This window comes from Schistocerca piceifrons, chromosome 3, assembly GCF_021461385.2.
Source record: "Schistocerca piceifrons isolate TAMUIC-IGC-003096 chromosome 3, iqSchPice1.1, whole genome shotgun sequence".
In the NCBI taxonomy this organism is placed as follows: Eukaryota; Metazoa; Arthropoda; class Insecta; order Orthoptera; family Acrididae; genus Schistocerca; species Schistocerca piceifrons.
This window is the reverse complement of record NC_060140.1, coordinates 288690511-288707855: the sequence shown is the minus strand read 5'-3', so window position 1 is coordinate 288707855 and position 17345 is coordinate 288690511. Positions and strand designations below refer to the sequence as shown.

Genomic DNA, 17345 nt, shown 5'->3' with positions numbered 1-17345 from the left:
TAAATAAACGAGAAGGGATAAGACCCTTAAAGTTAATGCACTTAAATGTGCAATATCTCAGAAACAAACTAGACATTCTACACATTCATAGAGGAACACTTGCCACATCTACTAGTAATAACGGAGCCTGGGCTAAAATGCGGTGAAATAATATATTATAGATTAGAAGGTTACATACTAGCAAATAGTTATTGTAAGCAAAACCATAAAGGTGGTGGTGTGGCAGTTTATGTCAATAAGGACACAGAAGCTAAAAAAATTTCCTTTCTTGAACACCACACCAAAGAAGGATCAATAGAAATGACAGGTATTGTACTCCACAGTAATGATCTTAAGTTACCAAAGCATAAAGTGATCGGAGTATATAGCCACCAAATGCTGATGTAATGCTGTTTCTGGATAAACATAGTAGTGTTGTTGGTTAGGCCAGTTCTAATGACCTTACTATATTAGGTGACTTTAATATAGATGCAAAATCAAATAGTATAGTAACTTGAAACTCAGTGATGTACTAACCTCATACAATCTTGTAAATATAGTGAACTCTGATACCAGAGTGACAGACACATGTTCCACTAGAATACATTATGCTATAATCAACAAAGATGTTATAGATAAGGTAAATTACAGTAACTTAGATTTTCTTTATTCTGACCACTTCTGTCAGGTGATTGAATACAAAAATTAAGTTGTGCCTAAAATAACAAAAATTGTGCTACAGAAACAAATGCTGAATACCTCAAATATTAATGCTCTTAAAGACAAATTAGCGAATAAGAAATGGAATTCTGTGTACCAGGTAAAAGGATTGGATGAGAAATGGAATGAATTCTACTCTACCCTACTGCATCATTATGAATATCTCTGACAAAGATTATCTCTGCATATCACGTGTAACTCTGGCCACGCCCACTTTCTACGATATATAAGTCGTTCTCAGACGTCCGATCCATCAGTCGGCAAGACTCACTGGAGGAGAAACACCCCTCTGAAGATGTCCAGCACAGCTCTGGACAAAACGTTAGGAGCTGAAGAGTTTCATGGACCATGACCTTACATCCCGGAAGGTTTACCAGAAGATATTATGAATATAGTTGTCCGGTCAGAGAAATCCAGAAGGTAGTTAAATACTGTCAAAATGGAAGTAATCCTAGACTAAAATTCCCAACAAATCTAATTAGGCTCAGGCAGCAAGTACATGATCTAAACCAGCTTTATAAAGTTACTAATATGCAGGTTTTCAAGGAAAAATACAATAGGGCCAAGAAAGCTTTTAAAACTGAAATTGTTAACCTAAGGAAGAAGATTAACAGCAAAACAATGGAACAGTCTGACAACATAAGCAAAGCATCTTGGAAGCTGATTGACAAATACTGAAAAGGTCCCAACAAGATGAACATGGAAGCACTCAGCATAAGACATGATGGTAACATTATAAAAAACCCAGATACTATATGTAATATTTTTAATAACTACTACATTTCTGGTGAACGACCAACCCATATTATAGATTAACAGGTAGAGACCCGATGCCATCTCACCCAGTGTACCGACTCTGAATTTGTGGAAGTGAATGAGCAGGAGGTTTGCAGGGAAATATACATGCTAAAGAAAAAATTTTCATCTGGATGGGATGGCGTATCCAGTGCTATTACTAAAGCACACTTAAAAGAAATCTCTAGACCTCTTACTCACCTGATTAATTGCAGCATTAGAGAAAACATGTATCTAACGGTTCTAAAAATGAGTGTAGTGAAACCAGTGTACAAAAAAGGAAGTAAGGAAGATGTTTCCAACTATAGACCAATATAATTAATTCCCACTTTTAATAAGATATTCAAAAGCATTATCCTTTCTCAGCTAAGTGCCTTTTTCACAAGACATAAACTGATTGTAGATTCGCAGCATGGCTTCAGAAAAGAGCTAAGTACAACCACAGCAGTTACATAGTTCATTCATGAAGTTTACTGTCTGTTGGACCAGAAGATGCAGACTGCAGGTATATTTTTGAACCTGACAAGAGCATTTGATACGGTAAACCATAGGGTACTTCTTAAAAAGCTAAGATCTTATAGTATTGGGGATCAAGCCATGAATCTTCTAACCACATACCTGCTGAATCATAAGCAAAGCACTAAATTGTCATACAAATTAGATAATAAAATCATGAACTCCCAGTCCACCAGTGAACCTGTATTACTAGGTGTACCACAGGGCTCAATCCTTGGACACTTTCTGTTCCTTATATATATTAATGACATTGCACAACCCATTAACTCCTATATTGTAAGCTATGCAGATGACACATCAATCTTATTCTGTGGGAGTGAATCTAATGAGCTAGAATCTCTTGCTACTAGTGGTGTAACAGAAGTAACAAAATACTTAAATGATCAGGGACTCAAGGTGAAAGCCACCAAATCTCAACTACTGACATTTAAAACAAGCAGTTCTCACCACAACAATATGAACAGTGTGTGTAATATCTCTGCAACATAAAATGGTAACTGTAAATTCCTGGGTGTGTATGTTTATGAAAATTTGCAATGGGCATACCACATTAATTTCGTATGTGGAAAAGTCAGTAGTACCATATATCTCCTCAGCCAGCTCACATTGATAGTTCCTAGCTGAGCACTGAAATTAGTATATTATGAAACACTTTACCTCTTTCCCAATTATGGAATTGAACTATGGGGCTGTGCAGCTGATGTACATTTAAAAAGAATACTACTACTACAGAAAAGAGCAATAAGACATATACATGGGATGGGACATAGAGATTCATCTCATGAAGTGTTTGTGCAGCACAAATATCTGACAATATATTCTCTGTACATCTTCAAAATAGTTGTATTTTTTATAAGTCAACCAACAGAAGCTATCAGGGGCAGTGATGTCCATGATCACAACACTAGAACAAAGTGTAACTATTTCTGTAACAGAACAATGTTAAAAATGACTGTGGTTTGATATAGTATAACAAGCTACCAAACACTATAAGAATGTACACAGGAAATGCTTTTAAAACAAAATTAAAATCTTTTCTGATAGAAAAATGTTTATATTCTTTCAACAAATTTTAAGATCGTGATTGTAACATGAGGCATTAGCATAGCAGTTGTAATGTGATAAATGTAAAAAATAGACATAAGAAGCAACAGCTACAGAATATAGCGTATTTTATAAGTGTAAATATGACCATAGTATTAAGTCTAACATTTGCAAAAGCCATCTTTACGTTGACTCCACACAAAGAAAATGTAAATAAATAAATAAATTTACACAAAACAGAGTCAACTTATTCCTTTGCCTGATTAAGTTGTTTGATTTATGGTTGGTAATAATTTTAGTGAACACCTTGCCCATTACAAATTCGAGTCTTGTAAGTTTGTAGATTTTTATGTATTGTCTAATCTTGTGTTTTGTGAAGGAGCATAGCTTTAAGGAACTATCTCATTTTGCAAATGTTCCATACATAATTTTACAAGTGTTTTTGTATAACTTTTTCTCCAGCTCTTATCAGTTTAGTTAAACATCTGCTCCCACTTTTCCATTTATCATTGTGAAATAGCTTTATACACCTCACCTGTCATTATATCTGGAATGCCATTATGTCCACAATTGCTTATCTGTATTTCTGATTCATATCTTGAATAATACAAACACTGAAATAAATTTTAATATCTTGAGACAGTTTTCTCCCTGTTGGCAACATTCTTGAACAAATGGATTCACAGAGTCCTTGCCACATCAGTTCTGTGTTCAATCTCAAACTTTTGATAACTCCTTCCATTGTCATCATCAGGAGATTTCAGTAGGTCAGTAGGTACTTTATTTAGTTGGCCAAGGTATGTCATTCACATGTCATGAAGTCATAGAAGTTCTGTATGCTACAGAGATTATGTTGATGTCTATGACTGAAGAATATTGATAGCGATGCTATCATTATATGGCAGATGGTGCCTTTTTTTTTACTGGCACTTGATACTGAAAAGCAACAGAGATATAAGCTAAGATCTAAGAATAAACATCCAACACTATCTTTCTGATTGAATTTCATTAAAATTTCATGTAACAATATTACAAGAAGGGAAGTTGCTACTCACTGTATAGCAGAGATGCTAATTATGTGACTCAGCATTCCGCTATATGGTGAGTAGCAACTTTTGTTCTCATAATATTGTTACATCCCATCCTGGATTTTCCAATATCCTCGTCCATCCTTACATAACCCCTGCTCCCAATCCCTTACCTCATGGCTCATACCCCTGTAATAGACCTGGATGCAAGACCTGTCCGATACATCCTCCTACCACCACTTACTCCAGTCTGGTCACTAACATCACCTATCCCATCAAAGGCAGGGCTACCTGTGAAACATGTCATGTGATTTACAAGCTAAGCTGCAACCTCTGTGCTGCATTCTATGTAGGCATGACCACCAACAAGCTGTCTGTCCACATGAATGGCCACTGACAAACTGTGGCTAAGAAACAAGTGGACCACCCTGTTGCTGAACATGCTGCCAAACATGATATCCCTCACCTTAATGACTGTTTCACAGCCTGTGCCATATGGATCCTTCCCACCAACACCAGCTTTTCTGAATTGCTCAGGTGGGAACTTACCCTGCAATACATCCTACATTCCCATAATGCTCCTGGCCTCAACCTTTGTTAGTCACTGTCCTCACCCATCCAGCCCCCTCCCTGTTCCCATTCCAGCACTACACAGCCGTCATTTCACTGCCACACCCAGTCTTTTAATTTCTTTTATTTCTCTCCTTTCCGCTACTTACCCCCTCCCCCCTGCGCACCTTCTCTCCTGCCCTCCATCTAAACTGGAACACTTGACTGTTGACCACTCCCACCATACTATCCCTCCCCGCCCCAGCCTCCTCCTTATCCCCACCAAGTCGCCTCTCCCATCATGCACTGGTGCTGCTGTTCGCAGTGTGGTCTCAGCTCTCTGAGACTGCAGATGTGTGTGCAAGTTGCATTTATGTGAGTGTGTTTGTGTGTGCGCATGTGTGTATGTGTGTCTACTGCTGACAAAGGCCTTAATGGCCGAAAGCTTTAATTGTGTGATCTTTTTATTGTGCCTTTCGTGACTCAGCATCTCCGCTATATGGTGAGTGGCAACTTTCCTTCTCTGATATTGTTACATTCCATCTTGGATTTTCCATTGTTTGATTTTTCTATTTTTAATATGATGTCATCTACACAAGAAAGATGCCCCCCTTTTATGCCAAACGTTTCAGTTCCCCTAACCATATTTTATCACCTACACCACTGAAGGGCTTAGCAATGTCACAATGAATCACAATAGGATAATTTTGCATGTTTAGGTCTACCAGAACAGATTTCGTGATAATATATAATGCTTTCTCTGTACAGAAACATTTACTGAAGTGAAGGAGAGCTGTTGTTCAAAGATTATTTTCAAGAAGTTGCTTCAATATACTGTTATAAACTACCTTTTTAGAAATTTTTAAGACTGTAGGAGGAAGAAAGATTAATCTATAATTAGAGGTTACTTGTCTCAATTTCTAATAAATGACTGTTGCTAGTGCATATTTCACTCTTTCATGATAAACTCCTTGACTCATTGAGATTACCAAAGTATCTGAAGGGGTTATTCCTAAGTCAGTATAATATAAGAGAATCACAGTATTTGAGATTTGGAGCTACAGAAGAATGCTGAAAATTAGGCGGACTGCTAAGATAAGAAATGAGGAGGTTGTATGCAGTATTGGTGAAGTGAGGAACATATGGAAAACATTGACAAGAAGAAGGGACAGGATGATAGGGCATGTGTTAAGACATCAGTGAATAATCTCCGTGGTACTAGAGGGAGCTGTTATGTCCTTTTTACCCCTACCTAATGCATCATATACTAAATCAATATATGAAAGAGTGTCTATATTACAGTTACACTCAATTCTACCATGTATGCTGTCTGGCTTGACTGACACCAGTAGTAACTCATTACTTATGTACTCAAAGGCTGCTACCTTTTTGTGAACTGCATGACTAATTCCTCCACATCAAAAACAAGTTGACAGTCTTTTCCAAAGAAATGCCTGGATATTGCAAAGATTTACATAAGGAAAAACCTCCTACAGAAAAGTCCATTACCTGTAACTAATTTGTTTTCCACACTCATAGATTACAAGGAATCCTTCAAATGTTACTAGTATACTACTTGTAAAACATGTAATCTACAGGACCAAATAAAAAACTAATAAAATCAATTCTCAGGTTATCTCTAGATGTGCCTGGGCATCTGTCATGTTCATAGAGTTTTGTGTCAGCAAGAAACAAACATTATTCACCATGAGATTAATATATAACATGAACAGTAATAGCCTTTTCACATTTCTGTACCTGGCAGCTTACAATTATACATCAAGTTTGCTCCTGATCCCAGGCTTTTGCTTTTCCTTGACAACTCTTACCAACTGACTCATCAGAGTACACATCATGGCCTGACCCAAAACTTCACTCTGAATAATCTTTCTTACTCTTCCCTGACCCACAGAATTATGTAAATAATGCATCCAGGAGAACTGCACTGCAGGGTGAAAGCTCATTTCTGGGAACAATACTTAGGCTTTGACTAAACTGTTTTCTGCTATTTCTTTAACCTTGGAAGAGCTTATACGAAGTTCATAAGAGTAGCAGATAGGTGCTGATAAACTGATGCTTTCAGTCATCCTGTCAGATGTGCTTGTCTGTCTGAACTGATAAAATTGTTGCCAGTAAAAGGCAAAAGTCAGGAATTTGAGAAACAGTGCAACATAAAATACCAGATTATGTTTTTACATGTAACTTTGTAACTGTAAAATACAACTGAATATTTACCAGCATGAAATGGAAGTTAACATGGTGCTTAGTGTGCGATGAAGCAAATATAAAAAGAAAATACTATTAACAAAATTTGAAACCCTATAACACATTGTCTTCAACTTATGTATTAAAAAATGTGTTTCAACATACCACTGAGGTTCAGATAGGGGAAATAGCTTCCCATAGACACATAGTTTGCCATTGTGAGGTCTGAGCAGACAACTGTTATCACCAAACCTGTAATGAAAACATATTATTAACAGCGATTTCAAGACTTTAAATCACAAGCTACACAGCAAACAAACAAGTTCCAGTGATTATGCACTATGTTATGTACAATCTTTTAATGGTGCATTTGAAGTATTGGTGCACATTGCCTAACTATCCTGCCTGATAAAAGAAGTGAAGCATCCAGAACGTACAGTTGGCATTGCAGTAACTGTGTGATGCCCACAATGTACAAAAGTAAGTTCTGAGGCAGTTCTGTTGTGCTCTATGTACTCTTAGAGTTCCATTAGATTTAAAGTCTTTATCAATTGTAAATGGCCCTTGTAAATTCATAAACTGACAAATTCATACTTCATTTTAACAATGAGGAGCATTATTACACTGTATGACCTTACCATAACATATTCCACTGAGACCTTGGAGGAATGCCAGAGCTGACACTGTTGCATAGTCTCCATCACAATTGAGATCAAACACAAGGAATGTCATAAGCAGAACCTCAAACAGCTGAAGAGCCATCCAGAAAGAGTAGCACAGCAGATGACACAGCAGTACCTCCAACATTGTCACACCTAAAAAATGTCAAATCATCACTGTGTAATGCTTAGCAAACTGTCTCATAAAATAAGTACTCTATATCCATAGTTTTAGTTAACACTGTCACATTTTATGTTGTCCTAGAGTCATTATAACGACATGAGGCTGTGGAGAAATGGAAGTGCACTGTTAAAACACTATAAAACAAACTTTGTTAAAATGTGTACTTCAAAAGCAATTAATTGAAGGTTGTGTTTGCTACTGTTTCCTTTTTAATCTTTTTAGAGCTAGAGCTGTGACATAAAAAATATGAAGATATAAGATGTCACATTATAACTTTATGTGTTTTTGTTTTCTTAGAGAAGTGTCATGTTCATATTTTGTATCAGAGGAGTCAAAATGAAAAATGCACAAATTTAACATTTCCCCATTTATTGTTCCCCAGTTTTTGCTTAGGTCTTTCTTCAAATATTATCTTGCAGATTGTGGACACTATCAGACAGAACACACAGTACTGTTTTCATAAGTAAGCTTCCAACACCTACTGTTGACTCATAACAAGGATATTCCTGGCTATGTTACCAAAATAATAAAGTTTTGAAAATATAATATAATGGTATGGGCAAAAAATCTAATCACCAAGTGGCAGCAGGAGAAAACACAAATAAAAGTTAAGGAAATGTGCAAGCTTCTGAAGCCAGTGACTCCTTCTTCTGCCAGAGGGATGAAGGAAGAGGACTGGTGAGGTTTAGAAAATAGGTAAAATTATGGAAAAGTCACCCACAACCCTGTATTGAGGGTGACTTATTGGCTGGGATGAGAAGGAAAGACTGATTGTTGGGGACTGCACTGGAGGAGTTTTGAAAACCTGACAGCTTAAAGGTGGAAGATATAGTAATAAGCAAAATAGAGATTAATGACAGAACACTGTGTAAGTGATGGTAAGAGTAGGTTACAATGGTAGACGTGTGAGGTGCTAGGGTGCAGAAAAATAGATACGTTGAGAAGTAAAAGATGTAGAAAACTAAAAAGAAGTCAAGAAAGGGATAGTTACTGAAAAGAAATGCTGAGACCAAAGAAATTAACATAAATTAAGACCATGTGTGTGGTGAGAACCAAGGACATCTTGTAAAGCCGGTTCCCAGCTGTGTAATTCTGAGAAGTTGGTGTTGGGGGAGTCCTGAGTGACCATAGTGCATCCTAATTGATTTTTAACTAATTTAAATAACTGGAAGTCAATCAAAAATATGTTATTAACAGTTCTCACACTGCCTTTAAATGTTAAAAATATATGTAGACCAGAAGCTGTGGGCTCCAGGAGAGTGTTAAGGCAGTATTTGTATGGTAGTGTGTTTGAAATCAGTGTAAATTCAGTTAAAGCTATTTTCATGAAGCTCCAATAAAAATAAAATGTGTGTGTTTGTCACTTATTTAGAACACCACATTAATGTTTTTCAAAATTAAAAACCACAACGACAGAGTCTGTAGCAAAGGCATTATGATCCTCATTCTTGATGTGATAATGATCATGTGAGATGAGTATTATCCTTTATTTTGGTAACACACAACTACCTCTTTTATCAGATTTGTGAAATGCTTTGTTTTCATTATTTTAAAGAAGTAGCACACAAAATGACAAACTATGATTTTTATAATGGCTTTGTTAGTTGTTTATTCTACAAACTCATATGTCAAAATTACATTAATGTTAAACAATAGAAAATCAAGGATGGAATGTAACAATATTATGAAAAGGAAAGTTGCCACTCAGCATATAGCGGAGACACACAGCTGCAGGTAGGCATGACAGAAAGACTGTCACAATATAAGCTTTTGGCCAACAAGGCTTTTGTCAAAAATAGATCTCTCTCTCTCTCTCTCTCTCTCTCTCTCTCACACACACACACACACACACACACACACACACACACACACACGCACACACGCACATCAGGGCTGCTACTCAGGTACCTGACTGCGTGTGGAGTGCGCACAAAGCTTTTTTTAGTTTATGCGACTCTCCATCCATTCCAGATAATGATAGCTATAGGAAACCCAGAAATATCTGCGTAAGCTTGAAAGAAATACCTCCTATACGTGAGAGTATTAAAATTGTAATAGTAAACTGGTGAAGCATTCACAACGAAGTGCTTGAGTCTGGAGTGCTCCTGAAAAACAGAGAAGCTCACATAATATGAGGTACAGAAAGCTGTCTGAAACCTGAAATTGGTAGCAGTGAGCTTTTTGGGGAAAATTTAAGTGTATATTAAAAGGATAGGCAAATGGGAAATAGTAGTGGTGCATTTGTTGTAGTAGACAGGAAACTCAAATCCACAGAGATGGGAACTGAAACTGCATGTGAGATTGGGCAAGACTCACTATCAGGGGTGGACATAAAATGATAATTGAATCCTTCTGTTGCCCACCAGACTCATTTCCTAATGTAGCCAAAAACTTCAGAGAAGACTTCAGTTCACTTGTACATAAGTTCCCAAATCATACTGTAATCATCAGTGGAGACGTAACCCATCCAACAATTAGTTCAGAAAATTACAGTTCTGTTAGTGGTGGCTGTGATAAGACATCCTGTGGAACATTACTAAATGCCTTTCCTGAAAAGTACCTAGAACAGATAGTTAGGAACCCCACTTATGATGAAAATATATTGGATCTAATAACAACACATAGACCTGACCTCTTTGAGGATATCCACATTAAAACTGGTATCTGTGACCATGAGATGGTTGTGGCAACAATTATTACCAAAGTACAAAAGACAACTAAAAGAGGCAGAAAGATGTATATGTTCAGTAAACTACATGAAAAATCAGTAGTGTCATACCTAAGTGAGGAATTTGAAACTTTCAGCACAGGGCGGGAGCATATTGAGGAACTATGGTTCAAATTTAAAAGATTAGTTGACCATGCACTGAATAGATATGTACCCAGTAGAACACTTCATAATGGGATGGAACCTCCATGGTATATGGTCACTATAAAGAAACTTATACAGAAACAGAGACTACTGCTTAATAAGTGTAAAACAAAGCATGGGACTATAGAGCTCTAAATGAAACATGTTTGCCTGTCAAGAGAACAATGCATGATGCCTTCAATGTCTACCATAACAGAATATTGTCAAATGATATTTCATAAAACCCAAAGAAATTTTGGTCATAAGTAAAGGCTCTTAGTGGCACAAAAGTTAGTGTCCAGTTCCTAGTGAATGAGACAGGAACTGAGATTGAGGATAGCAAAGCAAAAGCTGAAATGCTTAACTCCATGTTCAGATGCTCCTTTACCAAGGAAAACCTAGGAGAAATTCCCCACTTTAATCCTCATACCACGAAAAGATGAATGAAATAAGTATTAGTGTCAGTGGCGTTGAGAAACAGCAGAAATCTTCAAAACTGAACAACGATCCAGGGCCTGATGGAATCCATGTCAGATTCTATATTGAATTTGCAGCTCAGTTCAGCCCTCTTCTAACTACAAAGGGAGTTCAAAAAGTTTTGCACAGTAGTCTCTAATTTTTGTTATTTTTTGCAGGAGGAGAATGAAATTTTTTGTGAACATACTTGGAACATTTAGCTATAAGTTGTTGTATAAAAGTATTTTCTTTTATTTACACATGAGCCATATCGACTGAAGTAGATGTCAGGTTGTGACAACGTTCGGTGATGAAGTTGCTCTTCAAAACCAGCGATGACTTTGCCACATCAATTCACAGGAAGTTGCTTCCTGTTTATGGGGAGGACACAGTGGATCGCAGCAGTATCCAGCGGTGGTTGCAGAGGTTTAAAGAAGGTGACTTTCACAGACAGCAGGGCAAAAGCTGATGGCCTCCTTCTTCTGGGATCAGTGTGGTGTCATTTTCATTGACTTTTTGGAACCTGCCTCCACAATTAACTGGGACCATTACTGTTTGTCATTGGACAAGCTGCGATGTGCCATCAAGACTCACAGACCACAGCTTCAGGGTCAGCTCATCAGACTACACCATGGCAATGCCAAATCCCATACAGCCTTTATGACACAGGAGAAAATCAGAAAAATGGGCTGGAAAATTGTTCCTCAACCTCCCTACAGTCTTGACTGGGCTCCATCTGATTTTTACTTCTTTGGTAGTCTGAAGGCCCACCTGCACAGTAAAACATTTGATAGTGAGAAAGACCTACTTTCCTGTGTCAAGCGATGGTGTAAAAGTCAATACCCAGAATTTTACCAAAGTGCATTTACATCATGGAAAGAACATTTGGCCGTATGTGTCACAGCTGATGGAGACTACATTGAGTAGGCTCAATGTACAGCTAAATCTTCCAAGTATGTTAAAAAAATTTCATTCTCCTGCTAAAAAAAATTAAAAAAATTATAGACGACTGTGCAAAACTTTTTGAACACCCTTTGCATAATCTATCAGAGATCTCTCAAATAAAAAGCCATTCCCAATTCTTGGAAAAAGCACAGGTCACACCTGTCTAGAAGAAGGGTAGGAGAAATGGTCCAAAAAATATTCTACAATATCCTTGACAACAGTTGGTTGTAGAATCTTATAACATATTCTGAGCTCAAACATAATGTAGTATCTCAAAACAGAATGACCTCCTCAATGCCAATCAGCATGGATACAAAAAACATTGATCACGTGAAATCCAACACAGACTTTTCTCACATGCCATACTGAAAGCTTTGTATCAAGACAGTCAGGTAAATGCACTATTTCTTGATTTCTGAAAAGCATTTGACCCAGTGCCACTCCTACACCTATTGTCAAAAGTATGATCCTATTTGGTATCAAGTGAAATTTGTGACTGGATTGAGGACCTTTTGGTAAGGAGAATGCAGTATGTTATCTTGATGTAGTGTCATCATCCAGAATGTAGCAGTAACTTCAGGTGTGCCCTGGGATGTGTGTCAGGACCATAACTGTTCATATTTTATATTAATGACATTGCAGACAATATAAAAAGTAACCTCAGACTTTTTGCAAATGATGCAGTTATCTGCAATGGAGTACTGTCTGAAAGAAGCTGCATAAATATTCAGATCTTGATAAGATTTAAAAGTGGTGTAAAGATTGTCAATTTGCTTTATATGTTCAGAAATGTAAAATTGTGCACTTCACAAAACAAAACAAAAAAAGGAGTGTCCTATGACTACTATATCAGTGGGTCACTGCTGGAATTGGTCAACTCATACAAATACTTGGCTGTAACACATTGCAGGGATACGAAGTGGGACAATCACATAGGCCCAGTTGTGGGTAAGTCAGGTGGTAGACTTCAGTGTATTGGAAGAATACTGGGGAAATGCAATTCTCTACAAAGAAAATTGCTTACAAATCACTCGTGCAACCAGTTCTAGAATACTGCTCAAGTGTGTGAGACTCATACCAAACAGGGCTAACAGGGGATGTTGAATATATACACAGAAGGGCAGTGTAAATGGTCAGAGGTTTGTTTGATCCATAGGAGTGTGTAACAGAGACACTGAAGGAAATGAACTGGAGGACCCTTGAAGAAAGTCTATTAACAAAGTTTCAAGAACTGGCTTTAAATAATGACTCTAAGAATATACTACAATCCCCTTCACATTGTGCACATAGGGATCATTAGGATAAGATTAGAATCATTATGCATACACAGAGGCATTCGAACAATCATTCTTCCCATGCTCAATAGGTGGATAGAACAGGAAGAAACCCTAATAACTGGTACAACAGAATGTACTCTTTGCCATGCATCTCACAGTGGTTTGCAGAGTATGGATGTGCACACAGATGGCACAGAGTAGATGCAAAAAGGACAGTTTAATTACAAAGATGAGTTCTCCTACCCCTAGCACTCCCATCTTCTGCTTACAAAAAGAGCCTTTGTCCCACCCTGCAACTGTAAATGCATGTTGTTGTCATACTGTCATTCATAATTCCTACACCGTGTCATTTCATCCACATAACACCATAACAACATGGCAACTAGTGAACAGAGACCTACCACTGGCATGGTCTGTGTGGAAACAGTACACTTTTTTCACATGGCTGCCACCCACAGCTCACTCATGTTTGACAATGGAGTTCTTGTAGCTACTTCACTATGGTACTGTAGGATCACAAAAGTCAGTTAGTGACTGCTGAAGGAAATACGCTACTTGACCAATGGCTTCAGATTTTTGCCGTTCAAGGACTGCAGTGAGATGTGGAAGCAGAGAAAGCAGGCAAAAAAGGCAGAGGGGATATGCAATTCACTTGCACCTACATGTAGCACTTGATTGGTATTATCTGTTATGTTAATTAAAAAACGAGTTCAAGAATAAACCATCTGTGACTGATTAATAATATTATGGGAATTGTTACTTGTTGTGCCTATAGACAGCTAAACACATTTCACCCAAACTAAAATCTTGTATAAACAAATGTGAAAGGGACATTTTCTGAACTCTCAATTACAGCCCTTTTCTTTCATTTATAATTAATAATTACTTCACTATTAATCATTTATGAGTTATTAATAGTGTTTTTTGTCACTTTATGTCACAATAAAACCAATGTACAGTTGCTACTGGAAACAACAAGAGTAACAGCTTTATATACCAAAGTTGCACATCCTGTCACTGTAGCACCACAACTAAAATGTACTGAAAATGACTTGTTTTGGAGAGATCTTTGATGTGGTATATTACTGAAAGTGCATATTTTCATAATATGTTAGTATAAATATGAAAACCAAAAAATACAGCAAATTAGCTTCAGAAGCACTGAAATCAATATGGCAGCTACTCAATTTTCTTCTATCAATCAATAACAGCACAGGACACATGATGTAATCAGCCAGTCACACAATAAGTTACAATCTGTCATGGCAACCAGATCATTTTGCTTTCACATTTGTTGGCTTCAGCAACTCCCAAACAAACTGTTGCCTTCCACTTAACTACGGATCAGTCTGTCACAATGACCAGGTTTTTTGCTTTCACATTTGTTGGCTTCACCAACTCACAACTATACTGTTATCTTCCAAAGTAACTTAGAGCTTGGGCTATGCTACAGATCATTCCGTCACCACAACAAGGCTTTTCAGGAAAAATCCTAAATATTTGTGAGAAGCAAGAATGTAAATGTGTGCTATGATAGGCTGATGAATTCAACTGTAACAGGCTGACAGAAGCAAACTGAGGAGCTACCATCTCAAATTCAGTGTTTATAAAGTCAAAACGCTGAATTTGGTGGTTTTCATATTAGTATATGCATATTACAAAAATATGCACTTTCTATGATACACCACATTAAAGATCTCCCCAAAACACATCAATTTTAGTATTATTCATTGTGCTGAAGTTGCAAGAGGTGCGACTTTGGTACACAAAACCTTTGCCAAGGAAGATATGGATTTTATTCCTTTTTTCAGAAATTTTACACAAATTGTAATTTATGAACTACAGTTATACATTTTATTTGTTGCATACAACATTTTTCATTGCCGTAGTTGGATTAGATAATATTTTTCAGTCATGTTAATTCTTATTAAATCTATGTACAAATATTTGCTGAATCTGCCTAGGAAAAATTTCAGGAAGGCTTTTTTTTATGGAAAGGAGGGGGGGGGGGGTTACAGCTTTGCCAATTTTGACAGGGGCACAGGATCATTTTGATACAGCTGTGGACAAGAAACTGTTGGAAGAGGTAGATAAACATGATTTTGTCAGAGATTAGCGTTATAACAAAATAATAGATGTTAATGTTCAATGCTTCAAACAATGGAAAGTCCACATTGGAATATTAACATCTGAGGTGTTGAGATCAAGAATGGGGCTTGTCATCATTTCTGGGATATATGAGTTATTACTGTAGTTGTTATTTCCACATGATTACGCATCTGTTGGTTCTAAATGGGAATTGTCAAGTAATATTTTTCCCTGTCTAAACCAGAGTTAAAATTTAATTTCATGCAGAAAGAGGACTTGCCACAGAGACAAGTCCCTAAATTGCACGAAAGAACTTCAGGTGTGATGGCAACACTGTAGCGGGATGCAGTAAACAGCTGTGAGATTTCAAAATAGCTTTGGTGATGGACCTGTCAGACTAATACGGAGATGATTTACAAGAATTTAGAAGAAAGGAATGATGCCCTGAATTGCGGAAGAGGTATGGGATTAAACAAAACAATGCCATTGATTTGGAATATACCAACTGGAAAGGAAACATTGTTTCAGAAAGGGAAACAGGTGCAGATTGCTAGAAACTAGTCATAATATGTTCATTGTTTGTATTCTCCATGCTTAATATAATAGTAGAAACAAGTTGTGTAGAAACATTATACTGAAATGAGTTGATAAATTCCTTTCATTTATGCAAATTTTCAATTTATATTTAAGTTATAATATGGGAAATCAGTAAAAATGTTATTTGCCAAAATATATAGGTTAATCATACACTAATATCTGTTTACAGATGCCAGCATAAATGTTTTAAGAAGTTTTCAGTTGCTGAGAAGGAAATATTGTTGACAGAATTCAACAACGCCTAACAAAGATGGACCGGGGGGTACTTGGGTGCCCAAACTCTTTCCTTTATAGCAAGAGAAAGGAGACTGCACCCAAATTCCATTACTAACTGTGGGAGGACAACAAAATTATTATTGTAAGGTAATGGCATGACAACAGTAATATTATCTTATTAATCATTTTGTTCTCAAATTATGTAAACAATTCATCAGTAAACACTTCTGGGCTAAGTTGCCGTGGTCGATCTGTAGAACTTCTTCTCCCTGACGTTTCGTTCTCAACTACGGAGAACATCTTCTGAGGTGAGTCGACTCACCTCGGAAGATGTTCTCCGTAGTTGAGAATTAAACGTCAGGGAGAAGAAGTTCTACAGATCGACCACGGCAACTTAGCCCGGAAGTGTTTACTGATGAAGACGCCGGCCGTGAAAGCCTACATGGGATGATATGTAAACAATTGATTCACTTTTTGTAGAGTAATTAAAATAAAATAACATAAAAGTGTGATTTGTGGCCCAAGAATTTACATTTCTGTGCTTGTTAGATTATCTGAAGATTCCACTTTTTGAATATTATGAACATTCCAGTGATGGAAAAGTTAAGTTTATGTTGAAAAATTAATTAATACCCATTAGTTTGTTCATATTGTGCTAGCACAACACTGTAAGTTAAATGGTTAAGAAATGTATTTAATAGGGTTACAGTGTTTCAAATACATAAGTTTTGTGTTTTATGATAATAGATTGATTGGGTCATTTTTATATCTGCAGGTTAAAGTTGCCTTCAAGGAAACTATATTATGCAATAAAAACTCTATTGCACTCCATGTTAAAAAAAAGGTCAAGTGGAGAGACTGTGCCATCTAAATTCAAGGAGGAGTTCCAGAAAGTGCTAATGTCATGACAGCTGAACTCATACAGTATTGTCCAGTAAAGGTAGCACATTATAAACATTGTGGTAGGAAGAAGAGATATCTCTAAGTTCTTTATCTGTGAAGCTTATGTGGAAAACAAAAAGAAACCATAATGTAAATAATTTACAGATCTCAAAGTAACATTGCTGACCCAGGATTGTTCACGGAACATGGAAAAAATAAATAAATCATTCAAATTCATAACAGTTCACATTTAATGGTATGAATGATAGATGTTGACTATATAACCAATTTTTACAACATTCTTGTACAAACATAACTTTGTACAACTCACAACAACTGCCTGGTTCTAACAGT

At 36.8% G+C, this 17345-nt stretch overlaps 1 protein-coding gene and 1 long non-coding RNA gene across 3 annotated transcripts in view; one reads left to right on the top strand and one right to left on the bottom strand.

Moving 5' to 3' along the window:
• LOC124789582 (ABC transporter G family member 23-like) overlaps positions 1–17345 on the bottom strand; it is a 515640-nt gene that overhangs the window by 6714 nt on the left and 491581 nt on the right. For both annotated transcript variants that reach the window (XM_047256987.1, XM_047256988.1), the window contains exons 17-18: positions 7475–7651; positions 7002–7088 (exon numbers count right to left, since the gene is read on the bottom strand). In XM_047256987.1, the coding sequence (XP_047112943.1) occupies positions 7002–7088; positions 7475–7651 (264 nt within the window). The remainder of the gene's footprint in view (positions 1–7001; positions 7089–7474; positions 7652–17345) is intronic.
• LOC124789583 lies at positions 5078–17219 on the top strand. Its single transcript, XR_007016139.1, has 3 exons — positions 5078–5133; positions 16063–16256; positions 16885–17219. It is a non-coding gene; the product is annotated as an uncharacterized LOC124789583 (long non-coding RNA).